At 33.1% G+C, this 15,718-nt stretch overlaps 1 protein-coding gene across 1 annotated transcript; it reads right to left on the reverse strand.

The window, feature by feature from the left end:
* Nucleotides 1-1,207: 1,207 nt before the first annotated feature.
* Nucleotides 1,208-12,450, reverse strand: LOC134716554 (uncharacterized). The gene is made up of 6 exons (XM_063579564.1): nucleotides 12,312-12,450; nucleotides 8,020-8,191; nucleotides 6,960-7,139; nucleotides 4,821-5,078; nucleotides 3,085-3,347; nucleotides 1,208-1,854 (listed from the first exon to the last, which is right to left on the reverse strand). Exons 1-6 carry the CDS (start codon nucleotides 12,448-12,450, stop codon nucleotides 1,208-1,210), a joined length of 1,659 nt encoding a protein of 552 aa, XP_063435634.1.
* Between the last annotated feature and the right edge of the window lie 3,268 nt (nucleotides 12,451-15,718).

Here is a 15,718-nt window from a genome sequence, read left to right on the forward strand (position 1 = left end):
ATCGTATGGTCTCTTGTATTCTTGTTTAAATCAAAATAAAATTCGCAAGAAAATTTAATTTCATATATATACTGTTTGATCCATCAACAAGTTGAATATGTCGGACAGTTTCAATTGTTGGATACTTCTCATAATATTTTTCAGATATTATTCGGTACAATTTTAACATATGCCAATGGAGTTATTTGCCCAAATTTTCAATGGGACACGGATAATATAATGATATCGATAACGGGATGGATCCCGGAATAGTTATACTAAAACAGAAGACTAAATACAAAGATCTGCATGTGTATTCAAAATCATTTATTTAGTATATTTGTGAAATAAATTATAGCATAGTTTCAATATTACAAATAAGGTTTCTGAGCAAGTAGTGCTACTAGAGGAATACTAAGTTATAAGCTATAGACTTAATAAGTTGTAAAACCAAATATGCAATAAAAAGTAAAATCACAAAAATACTGAACTCAGAGGAAAGTTTAAAACGAAATGAAGATATTGTAAAGTTGAAAGGAGAAAAACAATTTTATCCTTAGACATATTCAATATATTATGCATAATAAGCATTATTCAGAAAACCATTCCCTCTATTAAAAGTGGGTCTGCAATCCTCCTTTATAAGAAATAGTTTAGTGCACTGGTGTCAACTTCAAATCTACAAAACGTTCTAGTGTACATTTCAAAAAAGATTTGGGAATGACCAATGAATTAAATGGAAAATATTAATAAATCTACATAATGCAATGAAGTTAAAAATAAGAAAATGAATTTTGATTGTCAATTAGACAACTCCCCAACAAAATTTAAATGAAGTGAGTGTACAGAATAAAAATTTAAAGCCAATCATACAGCCTTCAACAATGAGCAAAAAAAATTAATATTAAGTCAGCTATGAAACAACTCATTGAGAAAACTAGCGACCTAATTAAAAACTAAACTACTTTTATGGATTACTTGTCACTTTGTTTTAATATACATCCTTCCAAGTGTGTACATGCTTTTTTGTCCGTTTTGCCTCCAGAAATTTGTATTTTTTTGTCAACAGTTGAAAGCTAATTGTAAAATGTTGCTTTAAAAGGCAATGGCCAATCATTATTTCATTGTTGTTATATTGCATATGAAAGAATAAGTTCATAATTTAATTCAAAAGACTATGATTTTTCTAAAATTGCAAATCAAACTACACGCATTTGACATTTGAACTTCAAATATATTGCATAAGCACAATCAATACAAAAACAAATTTCAGTTGACAATTTACTATATTGGAACCGCTGACCTCACTTTCATAATCAACCCTTGAAAACGTATACTTCTCGAATAAGGATAAAAATTCAATATTTTGATATTTGTTCTGAATCGAAAGATTTTGAAATGATACATTAAGGATAGAAAGAAAAACATCACGTAAAGGCTGAAACAACTGAAGCTGAAATGAAGATGACGTTGGAATAAGTTTGCCTGTCAACAACAAACCGTAGCTGATATGGAGGGTGTTATTGGTTATAGTTATAGTCACACTTCCGTACAACGGGTGGCTGTATTCACCAGTATGCATGTCTGTTTCCTGTAATTCTTTACCCGAAACCGACGTAACGTCTTGAGAAGACCTTTTACTACGGTAATTCCTCCAAGGAGCTGGGTATGAACAGGCTGTTGTTTCATTGAGCCAACTCGGATAACCCAACATTAAATCTAACATATAGTAGAACACTGGGCTAATAGTTTCGTCGAATTTAGTTTCCCCTGGTCCATTTGTGAAAAATACGAATGCACTACCGCGGTCAGGAAGATATGTAATTTTGCAGCTATAGCCATACAAGGATCCCGAATGGTGAAACACTTTGTAACCTATAATATAAAAAAAGTTGTGTACTATATGCATACATGTTTTTTTAACTCTAGTGCACATTGGGGTTTTTTAGATGTCCGTAGGCAATGCTCGCCTATCCAGAACACTTACATCACGATCCGTTTTAGGTAATGTTCTCATATTGTTGCTTAGTCTTTAGTTTTATGTGTTTTTTTTGGTATATTATCGTTTTCTCTGGTTTTTCGGTTGTTTTTTACAATGGCGTTGTTAGTTCATTTTCGAATTATCAAACTGAATTCCCTTTTGTATTTTTCGTCTCTGTTTTGTGGAATTTCTGATAGCTAAGTGTTAATGGAATAATATAAAAAAGAAGATGTGGTATGATTGCCAATGAGACAACTATCCACAAAAGACCAAAATGACACAAACATTAACAATTATAGGTCACCGTACGGCCTTCAACAATGAGCAAAGTCCATACCGCATATAGTCAGCTATAAAAGGCCCCGATAAGACAATGTAAAACAATTCAAGCGAGAAAACTAACGGCCTTATGTATGTTAAAAAATGAACGAAAAACAAATATGTAACACATAAACAAACGACAACCACTGAATTACAGGCTCCTGACTTGGGACAGGTACATACATAAATAATGTGGCGGGGTTAAACATGTTAGCGGGATCCCAACCCTCCCACTAACCTGGGACAGTGGTATAACAGTACAACATAAGAACGAACTATAAAAATCAGTTGAAAAAGGCTTAAATCAACAGATAGACAAAAAATAAAAGTGGACGTGGCCGGGTATAAGCCTTTTTCATTACACTAACGGTTGCTATTTGGTGTCTGCTCTATCTATTATAACCGGGTTTTTTCCAAAATTTCTGAGATCTTTAGATAATGTTTCACAGTTTATTACCGTTAAAAAATTACATTCATCTGTTTGTCCAACATGTCAGACTGTTCACATGATATGTTTTAACGAGTGTTAAAAAGACTTATTGTGTATAATTCGGAGTTTAGTATGACGTCCATTATCACTGTACTATTATGCATATTTTTAGGGGCCAGCTGAAGGACACCTACGGGTGAGGGAATTCTCGCTACATTGAAGACCCATTGGTTGCCTTCGGCTGTTGTCTGCTTTATGGTTGGGTGGTTGTCGCTTTGACATATTCACCATTTCCTTTCTCAATTTTATTGTTTTGTATTACTTTTGAATGTATATCATGCATCTGATTTATAACAAACATTCCTACACTTACCTCTGTAATATGACACAAACCATCCATATCCATAACCTAATGAGTCAAACGCTACTGGGAACTGTGGTTGTGTCAAACTGTATGCATTAGCCCACATGTTATTTAGTACACTTTTTATATTGAATTGTCCTTTGAAGACGTATTCAGAAATGATTTGTTCTGCACCTTCATCGATCTTTCCTTTAGACGTGATCAACTTTAACCATTTGGTCATGTCATCAGCGGATGCACAAATACTACCAGATGGTCCAAAAGGGTGCAGGCTGCAAACATTTCAATTTACATTATACAATGAAGATTTTACTTCCCATTTGTAAAAAATGCAACATAAATTTTACTTATAACGTGTATCAGTGTTTGAAGTTAAAAAGTATGAAATTAGTTTAAACTTCGAAAAACTAGTTGAATATAATTGGTGATGTTGTATGTGTGTGTGTGTGCTTTCTTGGTAAAAATGAAGTCATGCAAATGCGTTACAAAACACAAAAAATTAAAACACAATTAGAAAATAAAAAGAAGTAGTAAACTGATCCGTGATTCTCGCGATGTACATTCAAAGTTGTTTTTATTTTCTTTATACACGTAATAATGTTTGGGTAAATTACTGAAAATTAATTAAAAAACCATTGTTTCAGTTTTAACTTTGAAAGAAGAATGTCTTGTTTATAAACTCTTGCATTCTTCGAAACACAAACGGTTGTCTACAACAAGGCATATATTGGCTGAATTCGTTTTAAGCACAGCGTATTTTTTTCAATGCTATTTAAATTCGTATTTGATTTTACCTTAAAACTTTTAATCTAAGTGTCACTGATTGTTTTTTTTTTACGAAATTATAAACCTGGTATCTTTGGTGATATGTTTAACAATCATCATGGCTTTTTTGTCAGTTAGTTCTTAATTAATTTCGAAGAAACCAGGAATACAACAGTTTAATTGAATACAATAAAAAAAAAATGCTGATATAAAAATTCATAACTGAAGACCCTTCTTTTCTATCAGTTGATTAAGAAATACGATTATACCTACAACATTTGCACAAAATAGATATAATTATATTCAAACGAATTGCAAAATAAACATTGAAAATTCAAAATTGATATTCTTTTTTGAAACTAACTGCCTTTCAAATAAATTACCCGATGTACAATTGTGTACAGATACAGTAAAAGGACTATGAAATTACATCGTATAATAAGTAAAAACGTGCGTTGGTTCTGTTCTAAGACTTCTTTGACAATAAATCATATTTTAATTAGCTTTTATGTGTGTTAGGATTTATTCAAATTTTCGAAGCGTTCTCGAAATGACTAATCTAATGCCTCTCTATATGTTCGGGGTTATTCCCTTTTTTTCAGATTTCATGTCACATAGTCGTGTTAATGTCATTTGAAAGAACCATTCAACTTGTGCAAACAAATACGTTTCATTTAGTGGAGACAAATAGTGAATTGTTTAATTCTCAATGTTCGCTACTATCTTATTTATGAGGGGGAGGACAGGGGTAAGGGAGACAGGGAGAAAGGGGGTAGGAGAAAGGAGAGGAAGGCTGGGAAAAAGGCGAAAAAGTTGGAGAAAAAATAAAATATGAAAAAATAAAATATCTCTCTTTTTTCTGGTAAATTAGAAAAAAAAATAAAGAGAAGAGGGGTAGGAGAAAGGAGAAGAGGGTGGGAGAAGGGAGAAGGATACCCCCCTGTCCTCCCCCTCATTTATATTACAGGATTGACATATACCTATAAAGTCGTTCGTCCGATTTGTACAGCTTGCCAGTTTTGTCAACAATGTAGGGAACAGCTAGCGTTTCGCTGTGTTTTTCATCTAATATCACTGTTGACGTCATATTCAATGGAACTAGTAACTCCTCCTTCATTAATTGTTCCCATGTTTTATTAGCTCTCTTCTCAGCTACATGTGCCGCGAGAATGTAAACTATATTATTATAAAAGAAGGAATCCCGAAATTCTTGTAGTTTTGGTAGGTAATGAAGATTCCTAAAATAAAACAAAAAGATAGCACAAGTGTCTCTTGCAAAACTGGTAGATATTACATTGAGTTCGGTAATAACATAGTGTATACATTTTTATGTTGATCAGATTCGTGTTGTTAATGTAACCTTTCAAGTGTTAAGCCTCGGTCACACCTTACCGGATAGCTCGAACGGACGCCTAACGGATAAAAAGAAAGTTGTCCGTTGACAAAATTTGTATCCGTTGGGAGTCCGTTGGTGTCCTAACGGACATGTAACGAATGCCTAACGGACACACAACGGACATTGAACGTACGTGAAACGGATACGTACCGGACAGAACGGACGTCGAACGTACATCCAACGGACGAGTACCGGATAAAACGGATACCTAACGGAAGCGTAACGGATAAAACGGATGAACAAAATAATTTGATTATTAAAGGCAATAAACCATCTAAAAATTAAAGGCAATAAACCGTGCGAAATTTCAATTGGCATTTGTCCGTTTTACATCCGATAGGCATCCGTTTTATCCGTTATCCTTCCGTTAATGTCCGTTTCACATCCGTTTTATCCGTTAGGCGTCTGTTAGGCGTCCGGTAGACGTCCGTTGGTGAATTGGTCTACCGGATCTCCAACGGATGCATGACGGACACGTACCGGATACAAAACGGACGAGTACCGTACAAAACGGACGATTAACGGACGCCTAACGGACGTTCAACGGACATTTTATCCGTTGGACGTCCGTTCAAAGTTTTGAACATGCTCAAAATTTTCCACCGGTTAAACGGACGTCAACGGATAAAACGGACGCTTAACGGACATGCAACGGATATGGACGGACGCCTAACGGATACGAAAGGACGTCTAACGGACATGAACGGATTGAAAAAAGGTTATCCGTTAGGCGTCCGTTCGAGCTATCCGGTAAGGTGTGACCGAGGCTTTAAAGTGGTATTAAAACATCCTAAGCTTCCAAATTTAAGCGTTGTCACTGAAGGTTAAACCAAAGAAGCGCTCTGGACGTACTAAATATAAAGTGTTATGTTCATATATAAATGTACACAAACATGCTATTCTCATTTCATTTCATTACTGACAAAGATTATGAATGAACCCACGCATTCATTGTTAAACATAACTTCTCTGGTAAAATCTCAAAAATATAGAACTACGAGGAAAGTTCAATTTGGGAGTACCTAATCTAATGGCAAACTCAAAACATGTAACAACTGTCATATTCCTGACTCGGTACAGGCATTTTAAATTGATGTGTTGTGTTTTGTTTGTCGCCACTTAAAGCACACTTGACTATATAATGGCACGGAGGATAACTATCAACCATTTGACTGAAAACTGGCAATCTTAGTTTATTCCGACAGGAGTCAATTGATCATATATTTAACTGAAGTAAAATAAGATCTTGCAATGAATATGCATGATATAGTTGACACTGGACATTAAGCAAGTTTTAATTAACTAATTCATTAGTGGATGGCACTTAACTTTGTACCACGAGTATATGTTAGGCAATAGCAAAAAGCATAACATTGATTATATAAAAAAGAAGATGTGGTATGATTGCCAATGAGACAACTATCCACAAAAGACCAAAATGACACAAACATTAACAATTATAGGTCACCGTACGGCCTTCAACAATGCGCAAAGCCCATACCGCATATAGTCAGCTATAAAAGGCTGTTATGTTTGTCTAAATGCAGCAAAAAGCTACTTCTGAAGCCCTTTTCTTTTGTTTTTTTCTACGGTTTTCTTTAATAAGTTTAGATTTATCATTTCCACAAAAATGATTTTCTGGTAATTTATCAGGTTCTGTCATTCACTTTGTAATTTATTTTCCAAAATGTGAACAGTTTGAATAACAAAAGGAAATATTTACTTCATCATTTGCTCTCTTGTAACATATTCTGGAATCCCGGCTTGTAATAGAAGGTCCGCCGATCCCAATCCCGTGCGATGAGACAAAATATCTTCTAGAGTAACTGAGTCTGTAATACAATCATCTATAAAGGTATAGTCTGGCCCTAATACGTCTTTTATCTTTGTGGTCCAGCGAAGCCTGAAGGGAAAACAATAAAGTGAGCTCACACTTTTGATGAATTGTTTGTAGTTGATATTATTTGAAATACAAAGAACCCAGATATTGTGAAATGGTCAACCAGTCCAGTTTCAGTTTTGGCACCTTACGTTTTCCTCAAGTAAACAATAGACGAAAAGAGGGTGGGATTATGGTAATGACAAGTGGTCATCTGTGATATAGATATACTATAAAAGCCAACCAAATTTGTATAAATAAATGTCCGTATGACTTGAGAATTGAGTATTGATGTTTTTCACTTTTACATTTGGAAGCAGTAGTTGAATAACTGCATTATTAGCAGCAATCATCCACCAAGTTAACCATGATAGTGAATTAATTTAGCAAGATAAGTATACGTGTATATACTGATATAGACAGTGATGGCAAAAGTGCCAATGAGACAACTCTCCATCCATGTCACACTTCACAAAAGTATGTCCGATTGATATCAGTTTGGTTCCAAACCTGTGAACCAATATTCCAACCGCTCTTGTGTATTTGTGTCTTCTATTTATGATCCAGTAAATAACCAAATTGAATGTTTGTTGATAAAACCAATAAGAATAAAATTCAAATATATGCGTATAGTGTTGGAATATTTATATACAGGTTTTGAAAAACAATTTCGAATTGAATATTTTTATCACAGAAGCATGTATTGTAGCCTCAAGCTTAGAATTATATTGCATCAGGTTTTTAACAACAATCATGTATATGTACATTGTAAGGTATCATAATTACATCAACGAACAACACAGAGATAGAAACATGAATCTATATTTGAAAAGTGGTTGATTTTAATACTGAATTGTCGTATATTTTTTCAAAATGGTGCTGATTAAAGCATTTATACATGTACCTGTATTTGCCAGAAGATATCAAACGAGCTAGAAGCATTGCTGTCATCGATTTTGTTACTGAACCCACACAGAAAACTGTTGAACTGGTTGCGTTTATTTGTTTTTCTTTATCAGCCAATCCATACCCTTTGGAAAAGACATCATAATCTTTTACAACTGCAAGTCCAAGGCCTGTAAAACCAGAATTTCGTATATTAAAGCCACAGCGGCTGCTTTTTCAAACCACTTTCTTAGCTACTAATTACATTTATTTAATCAGTTAGCATTAGTAATTAAAAAAAAATCCTGTATTTTATGAAAATTAAATTAAGTTATCCTGCAAGCTGTACGGTAATTATATAACGAGTGGTTATATTATATCTTTAAAAAATAGTATATCAAACATGCAAATGCCGATATATATTTGTTCATTCCATGTGATACGTGTGTTATATTAAAATTTTGTCTTTGGCAATTCATAATTTTTCGAAAAATTATGAATTGCCAAAGACAAAATTTTAATATAACACGTGTATTACTTTCCTCAACGACTTTTGAACGAAATTTCATATCAAGCCTTTGTAATGCTATGGAAGCGAGAAATGAAAAAGAATAGAAATTCCAATAGATTGCACAAATTCGTTGTAACATAATAATTGTCTCTGACTTTAATAATTTAGAGACAAATGTGATAGAGCTGATTATTGTAACGAAGAACGTATCAAAGAGAAAAGCAATCCAAACAAAGAACAGAAATAGCCCAAAGTTACCAATTGGTCTTCAACGCACCAATAAAATGCCGCGTCAAGAGGCTTGCATCTGCTTACCCTAAACAATGACGTTTACTAGTTCAGCGAAACGGACGTCAAACGTAACTTCGAAACATATTAATAAACCAAAATTTAAAAAAACACACAAAGACTAACAAAGGCTACAAGTTTCGGAAAAGCGAAAAATGCAAAAGGGTTGCACATGTTTTTGAGGTCTCAATCCTCTCGATATAACTTGATAATGTAGATTAACAAACACAAAATAATACACAGTGTATAACGCAGTTTTAAAAATCCGAGTTCGAATAGATAATAGCAGAAACTAAGCTAATAATAGTAATCAAGAGATCTCTTAGTAGTTACTGATTTTCCAGCTCCAAACCTCTAATCTTAATATTGCATCTTCGGTGTTTTTAAGCAAATAAACACAACCAATTTTTGGTGGGGTGAGTGTTGCTAAATCTTTCGTTTTCTATGTTGTGTTTTGTTTACTATTGTTTGTCTGTTTGTCCTTTTGCTTTTTTGTCAAGGCGTTGTCAGTTTATTTTCGGTCTATGAATTTGACTGTCCACCTGGTATCTTTCGCCCCTCTTTTAAACAGTATAACCACGATCTTTTATATCGCAATATTCCTTCATAATTACTACTTATTAAGATACATGCATAAATAAACACAACTGATCAGTGTCCATACAACAAACAAACATATGCCAGAATTAGAATTGAATTGGAAATGGGGAATGTGTCGAAGAGACAACAATCCGATCGTAGAAAAAAACAACAGCAGAAGGTCACCAACAGGTCTTCAATGTAGCGAGAAATTCCCGCACTCGGAGGCGTCCTTCAGCTAGTCCCTAAACAAATATATACTAGTTATTCAACCTAAAACAAATTCAAATGGAATAGAATTTTGTTTATGTTGAAATAATCGTACTTTAAAAAACTTGGCGTCAAATATTATTTTGCTTTAAATTTCATTTTGAAACAAACAAAAACAAATATTCCATTGTTTTTATACAATTTTGAAAGATCTTTTTTTAAATTCAGTGTTTCAGTACTTATTGTTTAAAATTGTTTTCTAGCTTCCTGTTCAATTATTGTTGAAAGTGGAGAATTTTAAAAACAAAATTACCAATTGATAAATAACACACAAATAAAGCTAAATGAAAATACTTCTGTATGCCATCAATTTGCTTAAACAAACAGCAAGTGTCTGGACTATATATCAAGCATTTGCAGTGTCGCACTCCTTGTGTGAATGTTTACAAAGATAACAGAGTCTGTCAATAATAAACACAATCATTCGTCATAAACAATTAAACACTTATTATAAGATATAGAATCTCGCTGGCTGACGCCTAAATGTGTTTCTAGATAACTATGTTACAAAGGAATAGGTATCTGCCAAAAATAAAAGTGTACACAAACGACAACTTTAACACCGTGGTACCATAGAATCTTATTTTGACAAAAGAAAACAAAATTTGAAAAAGAAAGATACTGAGTAAAACAACTTCTCTCATGATACCGAAGTTCCTACAGTGGCCTTTTAACTTATATCAGCTAAGACCTGCTCATTTTGACGTGGTACACGTACGGTGCGAATTTTATAAATATAGCAGTTCAAACTGCCCAAATAATATCTAGTAGCGTTTCTGGCTCTGACTGTTGTTGATAAAGGTTAATTAAACCATGTGCTTCAAGAGAAACAAATTCATAAAGTTTTATTTTGATTATCAACACTGCATCCTATTTCAATCATAAACTTTAGAACAAGAATAACCAGTATTCATCGTTATTGTAAATATTTATTTTACAATAAGACACAGGTCTCTCAAAGGGATAAATAAATTAACAAATTTTCTACTGTGAATTTACAGAATTATAAAATGTATACATATATTGCCAGCTGCTGAAGTCCTTGGATTAAAATAGAACATATCAATGTATGTGTAAACATAAGGTTTATAAAAAGAAATGGTTATCAGCTTTTTAAAATTTATTCTGATAATTTCAAATCAAAATGCTTTAAAAAATATGCTATTAATGGTAACGATAACCCCCAAATCACTTTCATACAGAAATGTTATTTAATAAAATACCTTGGAATTGTGTTATAAAAGCATTATTATGTAGATTTGGTATATGTATCGTGAGGTTAGTGCTTTTGATATAGATTTTAAAAAATCTTATTAAGTTCTCAAAAAAAAAATTTGTGTTTATCTTTTAAAACAAAAAGTTATGTCTTTCTTTCGAAAGGGAAAAAACTGCCACAAATACGAATTTTGAGTTAATATACAAAATTTCGACCTCATTTTACTCAAAAAGGAGCAAATGAAGGTATATTTTTTATTACATATTGCATTTAATCAGGTAAAAAATACTAGTAGTCTATATGAACGTGTTTATCAAAATTGTATCGTATGCCCTCAAGTATGACGTCCATTATTACTGAACTAGTATACATATTTGTTAAGGGGCCAGCTGAAGGACATCTCCGGGTACGGGAGTTTCTCGCTGCATTGAAGACCCATTGGTAGACCTCGGGTGTTGTCTGTTCTAATGTCGGGTTGTTGTCTCTATAACATATTCTCCATTCCCATCCACAATTTTATAAACCACTAAATTGAACAGTAGTCCAAACACGCGAAACAATGAATGTGATTTTTTAATCTGATAAATGCTTTTTGTGTTTTTTGTTAATTTTTGGTTTGTTTTGACATTGTAACACAGTGATGACAGCTGTAACAATAGTTTGACTACTTTACTGATTATGTCTGTTTTGTTCACGCATCGTTGTAAAAATAAAGGAATTTGATTCGACTGTTAACCAAATGAGATATTTAGCGCTATAAAACCATGTTCAGCCCACCATTTCTAAATTTGAAAATGCCTGTACCAAGTCAGGAATATGACAGTTGTTGTCCATTCGTTTGATGTGTTTTTCCATTTGATTAGGGACTTTCCGTTTTGAATTTTCCTTGGAGTTCAGTATTTTTGTAATTTTACTTTTTTCAGACAGAACTGATAAGATTATAAAAATAACCCGTTCACTGCTGGAGGGTTGAAATAATTCCCAAAACATAAATATTTATACGTGATAGTTATAAATGATGATAACAACTTGTGCATTTGTGGTATACTTTTTGAATATTCTGAACACGAAGATGTCATATAAACTAACGAACAGCTAGTCAACATTATTCTATCACATCAATAAGCATAATTCTTTCGTATGATATTTTTTCAAATAAATGTCTTACGTAATCCCTTATCCTTATTTAACCTACAATTTATTGGAACTATGAACAATGTTACTTCAAAAAAAATGAAAACAAAACAGGATTACAGAAAGAAATAAAATTATGCATTTTGAGTTTCGATGTTAGTAAACATAAAGTAGTTGAAAATGTCAAAATAAATCACAACATTCGGTTGGTTGAAAGAGGTGTTGTTGTTTTTTTTTCTCGTTCTTGTTCTTTATTTTTTTTTTTTAATACTTTTGATATTTCTCTTAATGTAGTGTTATGATAAAGCCTTACCAGGAATATCTTTACATCCAATGAGATTATTGATATAACTGTCCAACGCTGATTCTTCATTGGAAGAAAAAACTCCCGAATTAACCAAGAATACACATTCAAGGAAAGCTAGCAAACGTAATACAAGATCCAGTAACATTACTTATAAATTGAAATAAGTCACGAATATCCAAAACTTGATTTATAATTTTCTACTGAAACAATCGCTTATTGATAGGGGAACACGCAGATGAGTTTAGTAGTGTCTAAATAGCACACGTCGTCCAATCAGATGTTCATCTATATTAAACAGATACTATCAAAAGAAAGTGATCGTTTAGTCAGCTAAACATTTATTTATGTTCTTAATTGCAGAAAAAAAATATACTTGTTAAATCTTTATTTCAAATATACGAATTTACTGGGTAGCAAACAAGTGACCAGATTTGTGTCCATTAAGAGCAAATAAACCAAATATCTCCAGAGTGTTGCATTGTTTGTTATAAAAGTAAGAATACGTCAAATGAGCTCTAATGAAGCTAGAACACACCCGAGATCGCGGGTGTTTGAGTCTGGTAATATCTAAAGAGAGTCGCATTGGTTTTTTTTACCAAATAAGAATTCGTGCTATTAACTCTAATGAAGCTAGATATCACGGGTCCGTGACTAATCTAAGTACCAACGCCTAATTGTACACCTGGGTTTTTAGTATTCGTATTGTCATCTTAGAAACGTCATGCTGATAAGAAGGTGCACCGAAGTCTCTGTTTAAAAAATCATTCTGTTTAAACCCGTCAATTTGTTCTTACCAAAAACTCCATGTGTCATCTACTTTTGTATCGGTGATGGACTCGACCAGAAACTTTATGATTATTTGATGACGTCACTGTCACATAACAAACTTGTCTTTGAGCTTATAGACAGAAAACTTTCAACCAATCAGAAGACGTGTTGTATCCAAAATTAAATTATTAGATTTATATAACGTTGAAACTCTTGATTCGTCGTTTTACGTTATGATGGCTCATCAGATTTTTTCTAGCTCAGAATATGACATTTTTGCCATGAAGTCATTTTGGGGTTTGTAATATTGGATGTTGATTCTCGCTGCTGCCTTGATATCTTCTGCAGAAACATCCCTTCTAAGAATAGCATCAGTTTTCATAGTTCCAGGTGTAATTCCTGCAAAAAGCCCCATACCATGAAAAGTATCATTACCATCCAATGTTATAATATTGTGATCAACATTGTCTGCAACAAACTGAATAAAACTATTGCTTACATCTTCCCTGAGATATAGCGGCAGATGATTCAAATCTTTGAATCTCGGAGTATGATGTACAAACCCAAGTCTGTGTATGGTCGACACAAGAAAGCGGGAGGCAAAATTATGGTGAAGCTGTATGCCAAGCCCGAGCTGTAAAGGTGTAAGAAGAATGCGAGGTCTAGACGCTTGTATAACTGCCTGTCCAATTGATGCAATCTTCAGTTTTGAGTCTTTTTCAACAAAAATTGTTTTCATAAGGAGTCTTAAACTATCTGGGACATATTGCAAGTTCTGATCTATCGATGCTATGTCTGAGGGAAATGGATAATACTCCTTTGAAGTTTCTACTGATCGAATGTCACTTTTGATAAGCTTTGCAGCTGCTAAAATAATAGCTTGTTTCTCATCTTCAGAATTTTTATGCTTTGGTCGATGGTAAAAGTTTTGTAGAATGGTTGTTGCATTATCTCTAAGTGTAACAATACTACTTTTCCTGGATATATCTGTGATAAGAATATCATCTTTAAAATGGTTCTTAAGTTTTAACTGCAGGCTTGCTCTCCACATGAATCATTCATCTTATCAACGAGTTCCTTAATTGTGATTTGTTCATCATCATGATTTTTTAGGTATTCGACAATGTTTAAGAAATAGTCCTCATAAGCTGCTGGCCTACCCCTACTGCTGTTCTCTTTTTTCTTGGGTGCAGGTGAAAAGGCTAAAGGGATCTTTTTGTTTGTTCTGAAATTCACGCTGCATGCTTGATGGTACAGTGCATCTGCAGCATGCAGATCACTACTTGATTGAAGTCTTCCTTAGATTTCTGATGCCCATTCATCGTCACGTTCATTGCATACTTGAATTATTCTAGTCTGAAAGTCATCTGTTCGTACAGGAAAAACTTCACTACCTTTCTTTTTATTTTTTGTTGCTTCTCTGCCACAGAGAAAGCAGTGATCTTGGAAATTGAATTGCGACTTGGAACGTAAACAAGGAGTATTGACTTTAATTTCCTTCAGAATGTTTTTTTGTCTATTATATCTAAGAATTTCTGTCGGATTTGTATATGTTCTTCTGCAGGATTGGTGAACAAACTGACCTGACTCTACATTTAAATCATCCCCTCTCTCGCTGCTTGCTTTAGCAATACCTTGACTCCCCTTTTCTCGCAACTTGACCAGTGATTCTCTGTTATCATATTTAAAATAAATTCCACAATTTTCCATACTCAAAGCAGTTTATATCACCTGAAAAAGAAAAACACCGTTCTTAATAACGGAACATTTCAAGGACTTAGTATAAAATCAAAGTTAGAATTGCTTAGTTTAATTGTTCTTTTAAGCGCCAACACCAGATATTAAAGCAGACATCATACAATGACATGTTTTATTAAATTGCATTTTCAGTGGGTTTTATTCTACCCTTCTTCTTATGACTTATTGTACATGTTGTGAACAGTATTCTATTTCGATTCAGATCTGTTGGTTTTATTTTCTTTTGTTTCTTAACATCCCATCGTATGATATGTATCGTACGTCGGGTTATTTTTTACGGGTTGTAATTTTCTACTATTTTAACGGTCACTTTGAAAAGACCATACTATTAATTTATTCCCATAAATCGATTATTTTATAAAATTATGAATTAAAGTTACCTAAACAATCATCATCAGCATTTTATGGTGATTTAAATCAATATAATTCTCCAGAGTACACTTTGACAAATGCAGTCTTCAAGTTGCACATATTGAAAAAAGAAAAAAATTATACTTTTTTTATTTGTTTTATTTAATAACTATAGGATTTATCTTATTTTTTCAAATTCACTTAGTTTATTCTTATATTTCATGTCAATAGTAATAGCACAATACATTTATTCTTTTTGTTGAGAGCAATACTCCTTTTAAATGTTGCCGTTCTGTTTTTTTATCGATAAACGTTAAATGCTTGGATTAATGTCCCGATTGGCTTTCCATAGATTTATTTTTTTGTTATATGACGTTTTACAGAAATGCGTTTCATTTAACCATGGGCGGTCATTGACGGAGAATTTGTTCAGCCTAATATTATTTACGATGTATCAATACAATTAATCAACTTTTTAACTGTTAACAATACATTAAATCGTAGGTAAGCGTTTCAAACGTAAATTTGATGACGTC

This window comes from Mytilus trossulus, chromosome 4, assembly GCF_036588685.1.
Source record: "Mytilus trossulus isolate FHL-02 chromosome 4, PNRI_Mtr1.1.1.hap1, whole genome shotgun sequence".
NCBI lineage: Eukaryota > Metazoa > Mollusca > Bivalvia > Mytilida > Mytilidae > Mytilus > Mytilus trossulus.

What these genes read in the sequence shown, in the direction of transcription:
- LOC134716554 (XM_063579564.1), bottom strand. Translation starts at nt 12,450, where the DNA reads ATGTTACTGGATCTTGTATTACGTTTGCTAGCTTTCCTTGAATGTGTA. An exon ending in TGGATGTAAAGATATTCCTG is followed by an intron (nt 8,192 to 12,311) that starts GTAAGGCTTTAT and finishes CTGGTTTTACAG; the next exon opens with GCCTTGGACTTGCAGTTGTA. An exon ending in TCGGACGAACGACTTTATAG is followed by an intron (nt 3,348 to 4,820) that starts GTATATGTCAAT and finishes AAATGTTTGCAG; the next exon opens with CCTGCACCCTTTTGGACCAT.